Source organism: Semicossyphus pulcher, unplaced genomic scaffold, assembly GCF_022749685.1.
Source record: "Semicossyphus pulcher isolate SPU_LCO1_2020_fin unplaced genomic scaffold, fSemPul1.0.p SCAF_4, whole genome shotgun sequence".
In the NCBI taxonomy this organism is placed as follows: Eukaryota; Metazoa; Chordata; class Actinopteri; order Labriformes; family Labridae; genus Semicossyphus; species Semicossyphus pulcher.
In genome coordinates this window covers 14,605,686-14,622,694 of record NW_027211715.1, presented here as the reverse complement: position 1 = coordinate 14,622,694, position 17,009 = coordinate 14,605,686, and the positions used below count along the sequence as shown (strand labels likewise).

Genomic DNA, 17,009 nt, shown 5'->3' with positions numbered 1-17,009 from the left:
CAAAACACAACAGGCGGCCCGTTGAGGACGCGGGGACTCAAATGCAAGCATACACAAGTATATTTTGAGGTGAGCCTTGCATGACTCAACAGAGGGGGCAGACCTCACTGAGGATGGAAGGCTATTCCACAGTCGAGGGGCCTTGACTGAGAAAGCGCTGTCACCGCTTAGTTTAAAATTAGGGCAGGGGACCGCCAGGAGACCTGTATTGGAAGATCTGAGGGGTCTGGAAGTTTTGTAAGGGCTGAGGATGTCAGTTATATAGGAGGGGACATTCAGGGCTTTAAATACAAATAGTGCAACCTTAAATTCAATCCTGTAGCGGATTGGGAGCCAGTGAAGAGAGGCTAAAATGGGACTAATATGCTCCCTCTTCCTGGAACCAGTCAGCAATTCTGCTGCAGCATTTTGGACCAGTTGCAGGCGGGACAGGGACGACTGGCTGATGCCAGTATACAGGGAGTTACAATAATCAAGTCGGGAAGAGATGAAAGCGTGGATTACCTTTTCTAGGTCACTGAAGGAGAGAACAGGTTTTAATCGTAGACTGAATAAAAAGATGGCCGACATGACAGCTCCCTAAAAGTGAAGCCAAAACATCTCTATCGCCCCCTGCTGACTGGCTGCAGTATAGGTCATAAAGCCCGCCTCCTCCATGTTAACAGATGGGACATAAGTCAAACTATAAAATCAAAATACACATCAAATAAATGTTTCTCAAACATGGTTTCTGTCATTATAGTTAGTTCTTATCATGCTGATTTACATCCAAGAGTTCATTTTTCTGACAAGTTTAGTTTCAATTAGTTATTTGATGCTGTAAAAAGGATGATTGACAGCTCTGTTGACAAATACGGCTCCTGCAGCCGATCTGTTCCTGATTAGCAGAGTAGAGGAGGAATGGTGAGAGGAGACGTAACTAAAACAATCTCTACAGTCATTGAAGTTTCCATACCTGTGAACGTCTGCTTCAGACCAACACAAGAAGCTGTTCTGCTGTGAAACACGCTAGCGTGCGGGATCCTTGCTGTTTTTTCAGTGAGCTAAGTGTGTCTTGTGGTTAGCAGAAGTGGCTACGGCGGCTCCACCCGCCAAGATCTACTGTGCAGACTCTGGCTCCAAATGACGACACCATTGCATGATGGTAGTGCCTGTCATGTGGGCTATTTTGGCATCAATTAGGTACAATGAGAGCAGATGGAGACATGTCGTCCATCTATATATACAGTCACTGGTTTTAATTTTGAAATGGTTCTGAGCTGAAAGAAACTGGATTTCACAACAAAAATGTAAAACCAGTGTCCAAAATAATTACAAGGTTTTTAGCTTGGGCTTTAATGTAGGAGGACAGGTGACCTAAGTTATTGGATACCAGTTTGATTGCATCTTGGGGGCCATAGTAAATGTATTAGCCATTCAGCACCAGGACAACACGTAAGCATCAGGTAAAAGTGGTAAAAAGGAAATTATGCCGTTTTATAATTTCTTAACCCTGTAAATGTTTCTGCAGGGACTCACCCCAAAGTTAGAAGCAGCAAAGCGGTCAGAGGCAGAGACGTTGTTAGTTGCCTGGGTGGTGTGAGCGTAGTAGGCATTGATGTTAGCTAGTAGTGTACTCATTACAGCAGGCACACCTGGGCACATGTACTTAGATGACAGGCAGGCAAAGTGGCTGCAAAAGAGAGAAAGACATGTAAGCAAACACAGGAAACTTAACTCAGAGCTTGATTCTGAATTCTGTCGGTAAACGTACGTCATAGCCTGGTAGATGGACTCCACTCCATAACGCATAGCGAACTCATCGACAATCTCCTGGGGAGTCTCCTCGAAGTACACTTTCCATGCATCATCCCCTTTGGCATCAGGGATCTTCACCACACCGGTGTTCTGGATATCGGTCACAAAGTGGAAGAGGTTCTACAGAAAGGGAAAGGGTCGAGAGTTAGAGAGAGAACGGAAACGAGAGAGAGAGGGAGAGGAAATAACAAATTAAACGGCTCCAAAGAGTTTCATTGTGAAGTGGTTAATGGCTATTAAGTGCCTTTTAGGGATATGAACATTATGATAGCCAATAGAGGGTTGGTGATCATGGTTCTTTGATGGTGTTTTTGTAATTATTTCTTTAGAAAGAAACACTGAGCATGACACATCTCTCAGGTGTAATCAAAGTTTCTATATGTTTTATTGTAGTATAACAGAGCAGCATTACATCTTATGATCCAATTACCTTTTAATGGCTGTTCTACATGAATAACAATTAAACTACATTATGAGGCCGACACATGGTGCTGCCTTCACTACTCGAGCATAAAGTGCTGTAAAAGATTTACAGAGTTCACCGTGTGGTTTATGGCCACTTATGTGCAGCAATAACAGTGGTCATTTGTCTGTTAAGGTTCAGCTATTATGCCCTGCTGAGTAATGGGCCGAGTAATGACTCAATACCAGGCTGCGATTGGTCGACAATCAATCAGCAGAGATTCCCGCTAAGAGCTGGACTGGAAATGTGTTTGATGTATGGAAGTGGTCTTTATCTTGTGAGAGCAAAGCAAACTTCACGGAGTATTAACTAAAGTTTAATTTGGACTGAGTCCATTATGGAGCTCAACATCAGCCAGGTAAATTAACCTGTTTGGCATGGCGCGCAGTGGGATGACTGTGCATAGATACACACAGATGCACAAACACACAGTGGTGGAAAAGTATTACAGGTAGAAATGAAAGTAGCAATGTATTAATTTAAAATGTTCCCACATTAAATGTTTTATTATACATTAGTTTCGGGTGATATCTAATATATACTTTTTGTGTTGTAATTTAAAGGTTTAGATATTAGAAAAATTATATTATTCTGCTAAAATACACAAACACTGGGCTTACCTCATGCAAACAGGTGTACTGCACGTGATAGGGGGCGACTGTCTCCTCTCCTTTGATCTCTACATTGATGTGCATGCGGATGGCTCCGGACACGGCTGATTTATCTGTACGCTTGTCTGTGAGCACAAAACATACAGCAACACAGTAAATCAGAGAAGTGATAAAGTCATGTGACTGCACTGTGAGATAATTAAAGCTATGGTATCGATATAGCAGCTGAACAATACATTCACCCGACGGGATTGAACTGACCCAGGTTGTACCAGACGTCCATCTCTCCGCTCAGAGTGCGGACCTCGATGATGGTTTGACCGAGGAAGTCATCTGACTCCCGTTTGAATTTCTGTTTCACTCGAGACTTGATGTCATCGTCCTCGTCCCACACTCGCACCTTGATGCGGTCTGAGGAGTTGTGGCATTCACTGGACAGACACAAGCAGAGAGTCAGACACAATTTGCCAAAGAGACCGGATAAATTACACTCAAGCGTTAACGGAAAAAAAACAATTAAACAAATGTATATATGTTTTATTTAATCAACAGAAAGCAAATAAATAGATTTAACTCATCAGGGCCCCAACTAGTGCTGGAAGGCGGGTTTGATACAAAAATATTGATAATTAATTATTTATTTATTCCAGACAAATAGCTTCTAAAATGTGATGATTTGCTATCTTTAATTAATTTCTATCATTTCATTAAACTATTGTACTTAATTGGCCAAAACAAGTAATTTGGTGATGTCATCCTGGGCACTGACATTAAATAATTCAATTAACTGAAAAAACTTGTAATGGAAATTATCATTATTTCATGCCCTAACGGCTACAAAAATCTACATATATCTCCATTTTTTTTCTAAATTGTCTTCACTCACAAGTTGAATGTTTCTTCCCAGACGGGATTCAGGTTGCCGTAAATGGTCTTGGTCCTCTTTTTGGTCTTCCCCACCTGGACGGTGACATAAGGATCACTGGCACCGGTTTTATCCTTGGCCTGCAGACCCTGGGCGCACAAAACTAGGAGGAAGAAAAAAAATGGACAAGCTGGTCAGCTCCCGTGTGTGTGTGTGTGTGTGTTTGTGTATGCAAACAGATGCCTCTTAAATCATCCCACCTTCTGTTCTACTGCCCCACAAACGCCACCTGCGCTCTCCTCATACAAACGCCAGCCTGTCTCTTTTTATAGACACAAACACCTGACACGTGCAGTCTCCTCTGACTCTGATGCTGACAGTGCCTTACAGCTCTTTTCAAAGCTACTGTACTGTTCTAATTTTGTCTCCACACTCACCTGTGATGCAGATCTTGGCTGACCATTTGGAAGTGCCATCCAGCACGCTCTGTTTGATCTGCTTCATGTGGGTGACATGGGTGGCCTTGACGATGGCGAACACCTCCTGAATGAGTTCAAAGATCTCGGGTTTGTTCCTCTCACGGATCTTCATTCGGTCTTTAAGAACCATGATGATGTTCTGGGTTCGGTCCTCTGCGCCATGTTTGGAGCTCTTTTCTGCTGCTCCTGTTTGGTGAGAAAATCATAGATAGATGTACTTCACTGATTGAATTGAGAAAAAAAAGCATTAGACACGTTCTAGCAAACAGAAGAATTATATTTTGAGAGGAGAGAGGATTTGATGGTATACAGTAGAGAAGAAGAGAAGAAAACTGCTCAGGTAATGAAAAGCATGGCTATATTTCATGAATGAGAGGAGGACACTTTGCTGAGCCATAAAATGCTGACTTAAAGAGAGATGGAAAGGAGAGGTGGATGACAACAAAAGACGAATGGCTTTTAATATCCTCTCAAGAAAACAAGGAAAATGAAAAAGTATGACAGAGAACTGAGGACTGCTCTTGGCAGTGACAAATAGAGATAAGATGAAAAAGATGATAGTTTACTATTATTAATAAAAGAAAGCAGCACTGGCACAGCAAAAAGTCTGAAACTAAGTCAGCACATGGTCGTTCAGCCTCTGTAAGTGTTTACTGCTATATTTTAGCAGAGGCCAGCTAAATATCATGTGAATACAATGTGGCATCTAAGCTTTAGCGTGTATACGTCTCAGAATATATTTGGCTTCAGAAGGTAATTTTAGGGCCAAAAAAACATAAAGAAATAACTATGAATTTTTGGCAAATAAACATTCTCACTTTCTTGCCAGGAGTTAGATTAGAGATGATACAGCTTTGTAAATATCCTTGGCCTGAAGCCAGTCTAGCTTTGACTAAAGGATAAAAAATCTGCCTCCTACTCCATAAATAAAGCTCACTTATTGACACATATTTGGGTAATACACACACAATCTAATGTATTACCTTTTTCACAGAACTATCTGTTCCATTTTATTTTTCATGCTAGGCTAAGCTAACTGAAACTTCAGGGTTTTTGTTATCCTTTTAACAGAACCATGCTAACTGTTTTAATTTGTTTACATTCTTAATGCTAGGCTAAGCTAACTGAAACCTAAGTATATATAACCTTTTTTACCCTTTTAACAGAACCATGATAGCTATTCTACCTTGTCTACAGTCTTTATGCTAGGCTAAGCTAACTGAAACCTAAGTGTTTTACCTTTTTCACAGAACCATGCTAGCTGTTTTATATTTTTTACAGTCTTTATGCTAGGCTTAGCCAACTGAAACTTTGGTATTTATTTTCTTAACCATTTTCACAGAACCATGCAAGCTGTTGTACCTTGTTTACAGTCTTTATGCTAGGCTAAGCTAACTGTCTCCTGGCTTTAGCCATTTATTGAATGTGCAGATAGTGATACCAAATTGCTAAAATGACATCATATTAGTAATTCAGTCACTCTTATAAATGCTAACAGGGACTGGGGGGAGTGTTTTCTGTTTTCTGTTGTTACACTTACTTTGCAGACAGTCAGCATTGAGCAGATCTTGACACTTCTCGTGGCATTTGACTCCACACTCAGTACAACGCATGCCCTGGCGAGCGATACCCCACAGCAGTCCCTCACACTCGTAGCAGTAGGTGGGCGTGGTGGCCGTCCACACCTCAAAATTATGTGGCGTTGTGCAGGAGATGGGATATATTAGGGCTTGGAGGGTTTTCTTGTAGACATGGCTCTTCTACAGAGGTACAGAGGAGAGAAGTCAATGATTAGAAGAAGCTGAGTTTGCTAGAATGACTTTTGGCATAATGTCAGATACATTTAATTATTATTGTATATGAGCACTGACCAGTTCTTCATTGTGCAAGGTGCTGGACATCAGGGCTGAGGTGATGCCTGCCTTCCTGGAGCTCTGAACCAACGACTAAGTGGCAAAAAAAAACCAGGAGGGGTCAGTTTCTCCCAGCTTCCATCTTAATTTCTTATTATTTATCAAGACAAATCTCAGTTACAGCAAACTAGAGGTGAGGGCTGAAACAATTAAACTTCTACCTGTGACCAATTTGCGGGTGTACCTTCATAAAATGTGTTTTAATAGCAAATGGTATTCGGGTTACTTACCATAGCCTGTGACAGTGCAGTGAAGGTGGGGGGAGAGAAGGAAGACATTTAATATTACAAAAATGTAAGAAGGTGGGACCTTCCATTAAAAATTTAAAATGGAAAAGAGATGCGTTTATGGTGTCTATTCTGAAGTTATTCTGATTTAACCAGAAGGAACATCAGCATAAAAGTATGGGGGGAATTTAACAGCCAGGGCATATCTACAGGCAGATGTGGAGACCGTCACAGCTGCATCCAGTCCAGGAAACAGTATCTGATGTATGAATGAAATCCGATCAGTCTGTGATCAGTTCTCATTCAGCCATGGCTCCACCCTGTCCAACCAATTACCTGAGACTGTCACAAACACACACTCACAGCTCGTCAAAGAGAGACAGAGAGAGGAAGGGAAGCATCTGCTCACCTGCCTGTGACTGTCTGTCATTACTAAGAGACTGTTGTCTTTGTGACAGCAAAATGAATGATTAAGACAGATGTCTAAGCTAATTATTTGTGTGTTGCGATGCAAAGATCTGGTGTGGTTATGAAAAAGGCACACTGAGCTCTGCCTGGCTTTCTAAAATTTCTCGCCTTGTAACTTTAACAAAGGTTGAATAAAGATCATGCTGTCCTGGCTGTGTAATAGTACAAGATGCTCTCAGGAAGTGTCTTGTATAACTGAATGACGGCTTTCTCCAAAGGATCTATATTTCCGACAGTCGCACGGCTATAATGAGGCAGTGTCAGGGAGGCATGGGGATGACGGCAGTGTGGGGTGATAAAAGATGTGTTATAGAGCAGATCAAGCAGACGTCAGTGTCAGTCAGAGGAAACCTTGTCAGGCTGTAAATGTGTGGAAAAATAATGTCTGTTAGTAGAGTGGATGTAGTGCAGTGGGCTTAAAGAAAGAGAGGAAGAGAACAAACGACTAGAAAAGGACCATAAGGTAAAGAGAATAATATAAGAAAGGAAATCAGTGAATAAGAAAGAAAACAGGAGGCTTAGTGCTGATTGCTGAGGTGAGTTATGGATGGATTGTGGGGTATGTGAGAAACTTAGTCAGGGGAATATGAGGGATTACTCACCAGATCTCTGACCAGAGGCATAGCTTTCCTCTTCCTGAGGTCTGGCATGCTGTCAATGCTATACAGAGCCCCACCCATCCTGGAGAAAACACATACAGAGAAAGGATCCAACACCAGCTATAGTTGTCAACCTCGACACAATTAATCAATTATACCATAAATGCATTCAGACTTAAAGCAAACTGGCTCGCCTCTTGGTTGGTACGTTATAGATTTCCAATGACTGTAGTAAAAACAGCGTCATGGTTACTTACCCTGCTGATAAGAGCAGAGAGGCGATGCCGACACTTTCTCCTCTGGCCTGAGGAGGAAAAGAGAAATGAGATGAGAAGAGAGGCGAGCAGGAGTCCAATAGATCTGTAGCATGGCATCTTTTTTATATTGTTCTTGAATGTGAAAGTGAATATACTGCAAAAACAACTATTTCATGGTGGGTTCTTGGCTAGTAGCTGTAGCCACAATCATGCTTTAATAATTTATAAATGAATAATACAGCAGTGGTAAAAGTGGGAGATAGAAGAGAGAGGGAAAGATCAGGAGAGTGGTCCAGCTGAGTTCTGTCTTTCTGAGTGTAGAGATTATTGACATCAACAGAGGCCTCTCTGTGTTTGAGAATCATAGTAAAAGTAGATTACAGCCAGATGGCCGTCCGTGTAATCACTCTTCTAATTCTATCTGTTCTTTTATTGAAAGACATGTTCTTTGTCCGCCTGCCAGTTCAAAGAATGACACACAGCATTGACACTCACGTCACGCTGACACACAGAAATAGTCACGATTGTTACAAACGGCAGGCTTTAAAAATGACACACAGCAGGTTTACAGTATTGTCTGTGTTGCTGTGCTAACCAATAAATATCAAAGAGCTACGCACAATACGTACAGTATAATTCTGATTGACTAACACACTACAGGCCACACCCACCTGAGCGTCTGCTCCTGCCATGGGTAATCAGAACGGACTACATGCAAATCGCTACGAGGATGGCAAACAACTGAAAAGAAAATAATGAAATGGCAAAACAGTACAAGGGGTAAACAGAAACTATCAAATAAACACAAGACAATATAATCCACAACAATAACCAAAAACTGGGAAAAATGGTGGACCAGTTAACAAAAGCTGGAAAGAAAACGCAGTAACAGTAAGACATGCAGGGACTAGTGCAACAAGTCAAATAAGACACATAGGAATTGAAGCATAGCAACAACAGCAAGAATGTATCAACCACTTGAATGAGCGCAGGCATTAACCAAATGCATGTTACAAATATACACCTACGTGCACAAAAATATACACTTAGAAACACACACACTGGCTGTACCTCTTGCAGCTGTAGTCGTACTCTGCTGAAAAGTCTGAGCCAGTTGGCTTTGGCTCGGGCGGGACCGGGTTCCATCATTTCCCTCTTTGGGAAGCTAAAAGTGAATAAGGAATCAACATTTCAGGAAAATATTTATATATGTGAGAGGGAGTGGTCTACATGCTAATTACACCACAAAAAGCACTGCCCCATTATGGTGGGGGCAGTGCTTGTTGGTGTGGGGGTATAGGGCGGCTCCTGGTCTTCACTGAGCGTGCCGTCAAGAGGGTACATATCCTCGTCTTCCTCATAAGGCATTTCCTCCTCATCCTCGTAGTTGTACAGGAAATTATTTATATATGTGAGAGGGAGTGGTCTACATGCTAATGTAGTGAAAACATGATATATGTTTTTTATCTTATATCTATTTCTCAGCCTGCAACACTTGCTTTTCACTATCTGAGAACATAACCCTGATATATCTCCACCTCTGCTGCTTGGATTTTGATCATTCCTTTTTTTAATGTGTCATTTGCAAGTCCAGCAACTTTGTGGAATTACAATACAAAAAAGCTGGAGTAGCTCTTTAATTGGCTTTCATGTAGCTAGTCTTAAAGCAGCATTTTCAACCTGTTTAGAGATAGCTGCATGGAATAAAACTTTTATAATAATTACACAGCTTTAACTACACTGTCCTTTTTGTCTGCCTCCTATGTTTTACCCTCTGGATAATTGGCTTTGTGTTATCAATGGTATCTGTTTAACTATGTAAATATAGTGTATGTGATAAATGTTAATTAAGTGACCTGCCAGATTATTGTCTGTGTAGCAAAATGTGGCTAATGAAGCTACATGTAGTGTTGACATTGTGTGGGAGCTTGTTTCCCCCCTCTGAAGCTGACAGTGTATAAACAGTGTTTACCTTGGAACAGGTGGCTCTGTTTTCTCTTCAGGAGCCGGAGGGACGCTCTCTTCCACTGGAGGCTGTTCGGGGGGTGCAGTTTCCTCCAGCGGGATCTCAGACTCAGGCTCAGGCTCCAGGAGCTCTTCATCTAGAGCTGGAACCTGTGGTGTAATCGTGGGGGTGAATGTATCGGTGGTAGGTGGAGCAGGTTGGGTGGGTGCAAATGGAGGCACTGTGGACTCTGAGCTGAAAGGGGGCAACTTGTCCTCCTGTGTGACTGGAGGTAGACCCGGAGCTGTGCTTGGGGGCTGGAGCTGATCCTGGGCCGGCTTCTGCTGATGTAACGACGGCTGTTTCTCCAGCGGAGGTCTGGTGGAGGACAGAGCGTCAGGGGTGGGCATTAGGGTGGGGGCAGTGCTTGTTGGTGTGGGGGTATAGGGCGGCTCCTGGTCTTCACTGAGCGTGCCGTCAAGTGGGTACATATCCTCGTCTTCCTCGTAAGGCATTTCCTCCTCATCCTCGTAGTTGTACTCGCCTTCCTCCCCGTACACGTCACCCTCCTCCTCGGCATACAGCGCCCCTTCTTCCCCTCCATCTTTCAGGTAGCCTCCATCGTCGCTGTAGACGCCTTGGGGGTCCTCGCCCTCCCAGCCTGGGGAGTCCTCTTTGCCGTAGCTGACGGAGGAGTGGCAGGAGTGGTAGGAGTCGTTCTCATCGTAGAACTCTGAACCTCGCAAACTCTCGCCGTCTTCGGGAACAAACTCCTCGCTGAGCTGAGAGCTGCCTCGACTCAACTCGCCCGAGGAGGCGTAACGACTGTCTGTGGGGCTGAACGGAGGGAGATACAGACACAAGTTACAAAGACGCAATGTTTGAAAGTGAGCTAGAGGAGTACCCACACTTAACAATAAGGAGCTTGGTTGTCATGTTGACACTTAAGGAGCGTGTTTTGGGGTCAGGGAGGAGGACAGCTAACTAATAGGAAAAGAAAACCAAGGGCACGGGGGTTTAGGCTTGTGATGCATCTTTGTAACTGCAATCATCTTTTTCGAAATGAAAAAAGGTTACTATGGATACTAGTTCACACGCAAATTAACACAGAAACACAGCAGACAAAAAGATATAAATAGACGTATTCAAATAAAAGAGTGAACCTGGAGAGGTTGAGTGAAATTTATTAGTCTGCCAGAACAAAAGCAGCCACTTTTTCCAGATAAATAAGTGAATAATATTTACCCGAGATGATGAATGAGGCTATTAGACATTTAGACAGACCATGACTCAGAGAGACATGCAAATACAACGTCACACACACGGACACACACTCACACGTTATTGTTTTTTGTCTCTATTGATGACAGTCGTGTTAGCTCAATAATGCATGGTGCAGGAGCGGTAAAGGAGAGAAATGTCTTTGGGCTGTGAGCCAGAGGGAATACACAAGTATGGCTGTACGGACACAGAAACACTCAATCACGAGACCCCTGTTCTTTTCTATTCAACATCTATCTCACAATCTCGCTCGAATCCAGCACAAAGACTGACACAGACGGTGACAAATGCTTGCATAACGTGTGGGTCTGAATACATGTCTGGCCTCACGATGCAAAGAGTGAAAAATGGGGAAATTATGATGAAAATGGACATAATCTGTCTCTGCTCGGGCACTGTTATTAGGCTGCAGTGGTCCAGCTGCCTTATAAGTAGATAATAAATGTGTATAATTACATAGTATGTGACACCTATAAGAGAGGGCTCCTCTTAAACATACAGGATGAGGCTGTAATAATAGGCTGGCACGACAACAGATTCACACAGGCTCCTCCACTAACTCCAACCAACAATTAACCTTCCCCCGTCTCTGACTTTTACGAAACAACCCACGCGTACACACATCTTGTCAGTCACTTAAACACACAAAAAAGCACAAACTGCGCAGAGTTTACAGTTTAAAAATTGTGAAGATGAGTATGATACATCACTTGCAAAACTGATTTGTGTTTCTTCACCAAGGACACAGTAAATATAGATGCAGGACCAGTAGTTTTCTATAAAAGTATAGAATATACATATAAAGAGATAGGGTAAGAGCGCATGCATGCAAGCACAGCGAGCGAGGAGGACGGGACAAGTCCACCACTGACGTCACAGCGAGACGGAGTCACAGGCCGGAGCAGGAGAAGGAAGAGCAGGAGGAGTTGGAGAGGAGGTACAGAGACCCACCTATCGGACAGTGAATGCCTACTGTCTAGAGAATACTGACGGCTGGTGCGCCGGCTCGACCCTGAGCCTGAGTCGATATCGCTGCGCCCGTTGGTGGCCGAGTCTAAACTATCATAGCGTCTGGTAAGAGGGAGCAGGGAGGGAGGTAGGGAGGAGGGGAGAGGTGGGAGAGGAGCATCAGTAGAGCTCAGTGCAAACCTTTGAAAGAACAGCTCTAAGCAAACTGAACCTCTGCACTGCGCGGTTAAAGGACATGTTTACAGTTTTTCAAGCCTGTCGTAAAACAATAGTCAGGCGTTCATTTGAAAACTGGAGCAAGTTTTACTCGCTGTAATCATCCAATCCTTCTAATTGCCCAATAAAAACACTTTTAAAGGGGGACTATTATACTAATTTCAAGCTTCATATTTCACTCTGTGATACCTTTGGATTAGCTTAGCATAATTTACAGTTAAAATTTTCTCACACTGGTGCTCTGTGCATGCCCTCATACAGCCTCTGCCTGAAACAGCTCAGTCAGCACTGTCCCTTTAAGAAACCCTGCCCCTTTGTGACATCACAAAATGAAGCATCTGGAGAAGTCTGTCTAATACCAGCAAGCCTGTAGGGGATTACTCCAACATACTTTTAACTAAAGATTTGAAACTTCACTCATGTTTAGGAGATCCAACTTTGTGACATCATATATATATATGTCTTAAAATGTGAAACAGCATAATACCCCCTCTTTGAGTTTTCCCAATGTAAGTGTTGGGAGATTAAAATCCACTGTCCTTCGGTGTTTGGTGCAAAAATGTATTCTGCAAAAGTTCATCTAAAGGAAAGGCTTTAGCAGCCCAAGTTATTTAAATCAAGCAGTCATTTTACTATAAAATTTCTCTTCACCGAATTCAACAAGAAAACACAATCTATGGAAACACAAAGAGAAAGTTTGAACCAAAAAGACCTACTAACTTTATACCCAGTTTATTTGTTTCCCTATGCCTTCTATACGGATCCCTTTATGGCCAATATGAACAGATGAATGATTACAGCTTGCAAAACCTGTTTATATGCTCAAATAAACATCTGACTTCTGTTTAAAAGCAACTCGATGAACTGTGAACCTATTCTTTAAGTGTCTGCACAAAGACCTCACACTGAGGTTGAGCACTTGAGAATTATTTTACCACTCTAAATCTCACCAAATGTAAAGGTCACACTGTTTCAGCTTTTCTGAGTAATGCATTATTTTCTATCTTCTTCTGTTAGCTCCAAAAATTATTTCATTTTCTGCAAAACAACTTAGCACAAGGGAGATCACATGGGGTGTGTGATTCTCACACAGTCGACATGCACACACAGATGCAGGCACGCACGCACGCATTCACACATGCACTCACACGCATATACACGAACAAGATAACCACAAAAGGCCCACTTCATTTTTGACCTGTATACAAGAACTGTGCGCCTCAGCATGCTTGTATACACTGAGGCCAGGGTTATTCTCTAGAGGGGGAGAGCACAGTGGGACATGTTACCATGAACAATACAGTGAAACAAAACAAGACCCCAGGGGCTGAGCTGTCTCGGGGATAGATGCTAGACCCCATATGAACATATTCACTGAGGACTATTTGTTTACGATGGGAACACAATATTTCATATTTATCTTTAAACTGTTCTGACTGTGTTTTTCTCTTCCTGACGCAGCAAAACAAAACCTTTCTCCCTGTTTCTGGTATATTCTAACACTCCGCCCTGGTTATCTCATGGAAAGGAAAACACCACTCACTTGTGGCTACATAGAGGCTGTAAGGTGCTCGTTACCTCATGGCTCTGTGTTCGTAGTCCAAGTCTTGCATGTCCTCGTTGTAGGAGTGTCTGTAGTGCTGGTGCCTCATGGGATACTGGTGCATGGAAGCGTTTGGCTGGGAGGTGGTGTAAAAGGGGGGTGGGATGCTGTTACTGGTCTCACTACGGTAGTCGCTATCCCTGTCGTCCACGGCACTGTCTGGATCCTCGTCTGTTCACACAAACACAGCAGGCAAGATGTGACCAAGTCAGACGGTGAGACCAGGAGAGAATGATTGGTCTGATGATAGAATTCGGATGTTTTTTTTATGTTTTATCCTGTAAGATTTGGCTTTAGGATTTTTTTTATAACACTAGATGGTGTATATCATTGACAAATGCAAATACTGACATTCAACCTTTTTTGCTAAGGTGTAGCTTTAGTTTTGAAAATGAGATGACAAGAAAAAAACAAACTGAAACAAAAATATAAAAAAAGGAAATGAAAATGAAACTGTTTTTCAAAATAAAGGAAGGATAACCTTTGAATTGTAACCTACGGAAGCCCTTAATGGACATGCATCCATACATTTAATTTACTCTGGTTTCCCGTGATAACGAGATTTCTTGTCGTTTTCTGGAGATCTCTACTTATTTTCCCCGTTATCTAGGGATAACAAAGCTTGTTTTCTCGTGATAACGGGATCATTTTCTGGCGATCTAGAAAACAAAACAATAGAGTGGTCACTATGATAGTACAGACCAGGACATGCCATGCTGCCATTGCTCACACTAATGACGTGAGTTAAGCCTGTTTTGTTCTTTTGCAACTCTGGGGATACGAGTTATGATTATTTGATATTATGGTGGTGCCTCGTCGTTATCTTGTGATGTTACGGTGGTTAGGTCTTTATTGTATCTGTTACTCATTCAGTCTTTTTATCAAACTCGGCGGCGACAAATTTGGAATGATGTTCAAACGCTGCTCGGAAGGAGGCGGGCGGAATTTATAGCTGAGATGACAAGGAGTCGCAGAAGTTACTGATGGAGCATAGCATCGCCGGAAAGGGGGTGGAGATTAACGTGTCGACACAGGTTTTGTGTTCCCATCAATGCCGATTGGAGCCGAGGCAATAATTACCCGAGTCTACTGCAGAGTCAATGTCTGAATGCCGATTGTAGCCGTTCTCATTAAGCAAAAAAGACGAATGTCAGCGGGTGTTAGTGGGTTTTTTGGCTGAGAGCCAAGATCTCTGTACTTGTAGCTGCTGCTCTCACAGCAAGGTACTAAATGAAGGCAATTTAGATGAATGCTTCATTATTTTATAACTCAGACCTTCCATCACCTGGATAATATGACAAGACAAGAAGAGCATTGTTCTGAGAGACTTAAGTGAGAAAATCTCCCTGAAAGTGTTAAAGGTAACAGGATTTGAAAAGTGAGGGGGGGCATGTCACCATGATCCCCAGATAAAAACAAACCTTTAGAAAAAAAACTAAATCTATCAGGAGAAAAAATGGATCCTAGCTCAGAGAGGATTCAGAGAGGATGTGTGGAAAAAAACAATTTTCATAGCAGCTAATGGTCTAAACAAGGAGATCATTACATTAAGTGAGACGTGGACAATAAATACAGAATTAGTCCGACTCATCAGCAGAGGTGCATGAAAGAAACTTACTTTGCTGGTCTCCCCACAGACTCCAATTACCTGCGAGGAGATAAAGTGTTGGGAAACCAAATTAGGTTTGGCCACAAATTAAAAAAATCAGCAGCCCACAAAGCCAGGTAAACAAACATGCTGGGATTTGTAGCCCTGAGAAATAATAGGAGAGAACACATGTGCATACGGGGGGAATATAGTAAATCTGAGTAAATGTACGTGTTTATAATTTAAGAAAAGAACGAGGTTGTTACTACCTTTGCACACACACTCAAGCATCATGCAACCAGACTGATACTATACACACTTATCCACCTGCTCCCTGTGTCATCATCACCAGACAGACTGGTGTGTGTCTGACATCCCAGCATATGTCACTTCACATTCATCACACAGCTCGCACCTATAAGTCATTCAAGTGTCCAGGCTGGATTACATGTGTGATTTGTCACATCATCCCCCACCCACCCCCCCTTCCATCCTTTCCTTCATCCATCAGTCTCATTTTACTTCCTGTCTAGGCCGATGGGTACGAGTGAGTGAGGGGAGGACGAAGAGGAGGCATAAAAATGACCCAGCAGGGGACCGAGGAGGTGGTGGATGCAGAAGTGACTTTTAACACTCACAGCACTGTGTGGTTGGAGCATGGAGGGGTCGCTCCTGTTCTTCTTGATAGGCATACTGAGGGAGGAAAAACAACAACATGCATCTTAGGAAATACAGCAGCGCTTCTTGCAGTTAAAAACTCTGGACACCCTGCTTACTCTAGCAGCCATAGAGTAATTAGGGTAATGAAGAAATATACTAAAGTGGAAGAAATAAATGAGGAAATATAGATGACCGATGGTGCAGAAAGAGTGATGGGACTGTAGGAGAAATTAGGTTCTTACATCTTGATCTCTCATGGCGTTTAGTTGTTCAAGTTTCTTGGCCCAGTATCTGGCTTCTTCTTCTGGAATGTCTGCAGCACATAACACAAAACACTCAGCGTATATAATGCACATTATAAACAGGTCTGTCTCTTTATTTCTCCCTGGAATACAGCCACAGATACATCTAATTGATTTCTTTAAATGTCATGGCAATAGTATTAGATAGTACGAAAATGAAAGATTGGCAAAGCAATCTAACCACAAGGGCAGTTGCTGTTCTAAAAACTTTAAACCTATAATACAATATTATTCAGCAGATGACTTACTTAAGTTTTTTAAAAATGTGATTTTTCTCAGGACGAAAGGACTTCCCACATAAAAGCCTCCAAACAGCTAAAATCGTATCTTATTAAAATAGAGAGTAAAGCACCAGGTGGGATAAATATAACTGTGATAAAAAGGTCAAACCTAATGGCAGTTCAAAGCGGGTGTCGAGCAGCAGCCGATGAAAGGTCGGGTCTTTGGTTCCACAGATCTCATTCTCAGCCATGATTGCGTTGGAGTCCAGGGTCAGCCACTGGCCTGGACCCTCCTGGAAAAGATATGCAGTTCAATGAATGAAAAAGTAACCTCGCTTAACATGTTGAAAAACCACTGGGCGCAGCTGATACTAACGAAGATGATGTCATTATCAGGTGCAAACAATAAATACTTAATTGGCACGGTTGTCCGTATTGGGCTCTAGACTAACCACTTATTTTAAATACATCTTAAGGGGGGAATTTACATTGCCTGTTTAAATATTTAGCTTCTACAGTTCTTTTTTATATGTGGGAACAGCTCA

The 17,009-nt window shown here is 42.4% G+C and overlaps 1 protein-coding gene across 2 annotated transcripts in view; it reads right to left on the bottom strand.

The window, feature by feature from the left end:
* Window positions 1-17,009, bottom strand: part of unc13a (unc-13 homolog A (C. elegans)) — a 54,222-nt gene that overhangs the window by 27,901 nt on the left and 9,312 nt on the right. For both annotated transcript variants that reach the window (XM_069679458.1, XM_069679459.1), the window contains exons 5-22: window positions 16,634-16,757; window positions 16,184-16,254; window positions 15,920-15,974; window positions 15,312-15,341; window positions 13,669-13,864; window positions 11,857-11,976; window positions 9,652-10,461; window positions 8,751-8,844; window positions 7,680-7,726; window positions 7,426-7,504; window positions 6,087-6,161; window positions 5,756-5,975; window positions 4,174-4,401; window positions 3,758-3,899; window positions 3,133-3,302; window positions 2,881-2,996; window positions 1,754-1,917; window positions 1,519-1,672 (exon numbers count right to left, since the gene is read on the bottom strand). In XM_069679458.1, coding sequence (XP_069535559.1) covers window positions 1,519-1,672; window positions 1,754-1,917; window positions 2,881-2,996; window positions 3,133-3,302; window positions 3,758-3,899; window positions 4,174-4,401; window positions 5,756-5,975; window positions 6,087-6,161; window positions 7,426-7,504; window positions 7,680-7,726; window positions 8,751-8,844; window positions 9,652-10,461; window positions 11,857-11,976; window positions 13,669-13,864; window positions 15,312-15,341; window positions 15,920-15,974; window positions 16,184-16,254; window positions 16,634-16,757 — 2,895 coding nt within the window. The remainder of the gene's footprint in view (window positions 1-1,518; window positions 1,673-1,753; window positions 1,918-2,880; window positions 2,997-3,132; window positions 3,303-3,757; window positions 3,900-4,173; window positions 4,402-5,755; window positions 5,976-6,086; window positions 6,162-7,425; window positions 7,505-7,679; window positions 7,727-8,750; window positions 8,845-9,651; window positions 10,462-11,856; window positions 11,977-13,668; window positions 13,865-15,311; window positions 15,342-15,919; window positions 15,975-16,183; window positions 16,255-16,633; window positions 16,758-17,009) is intronic.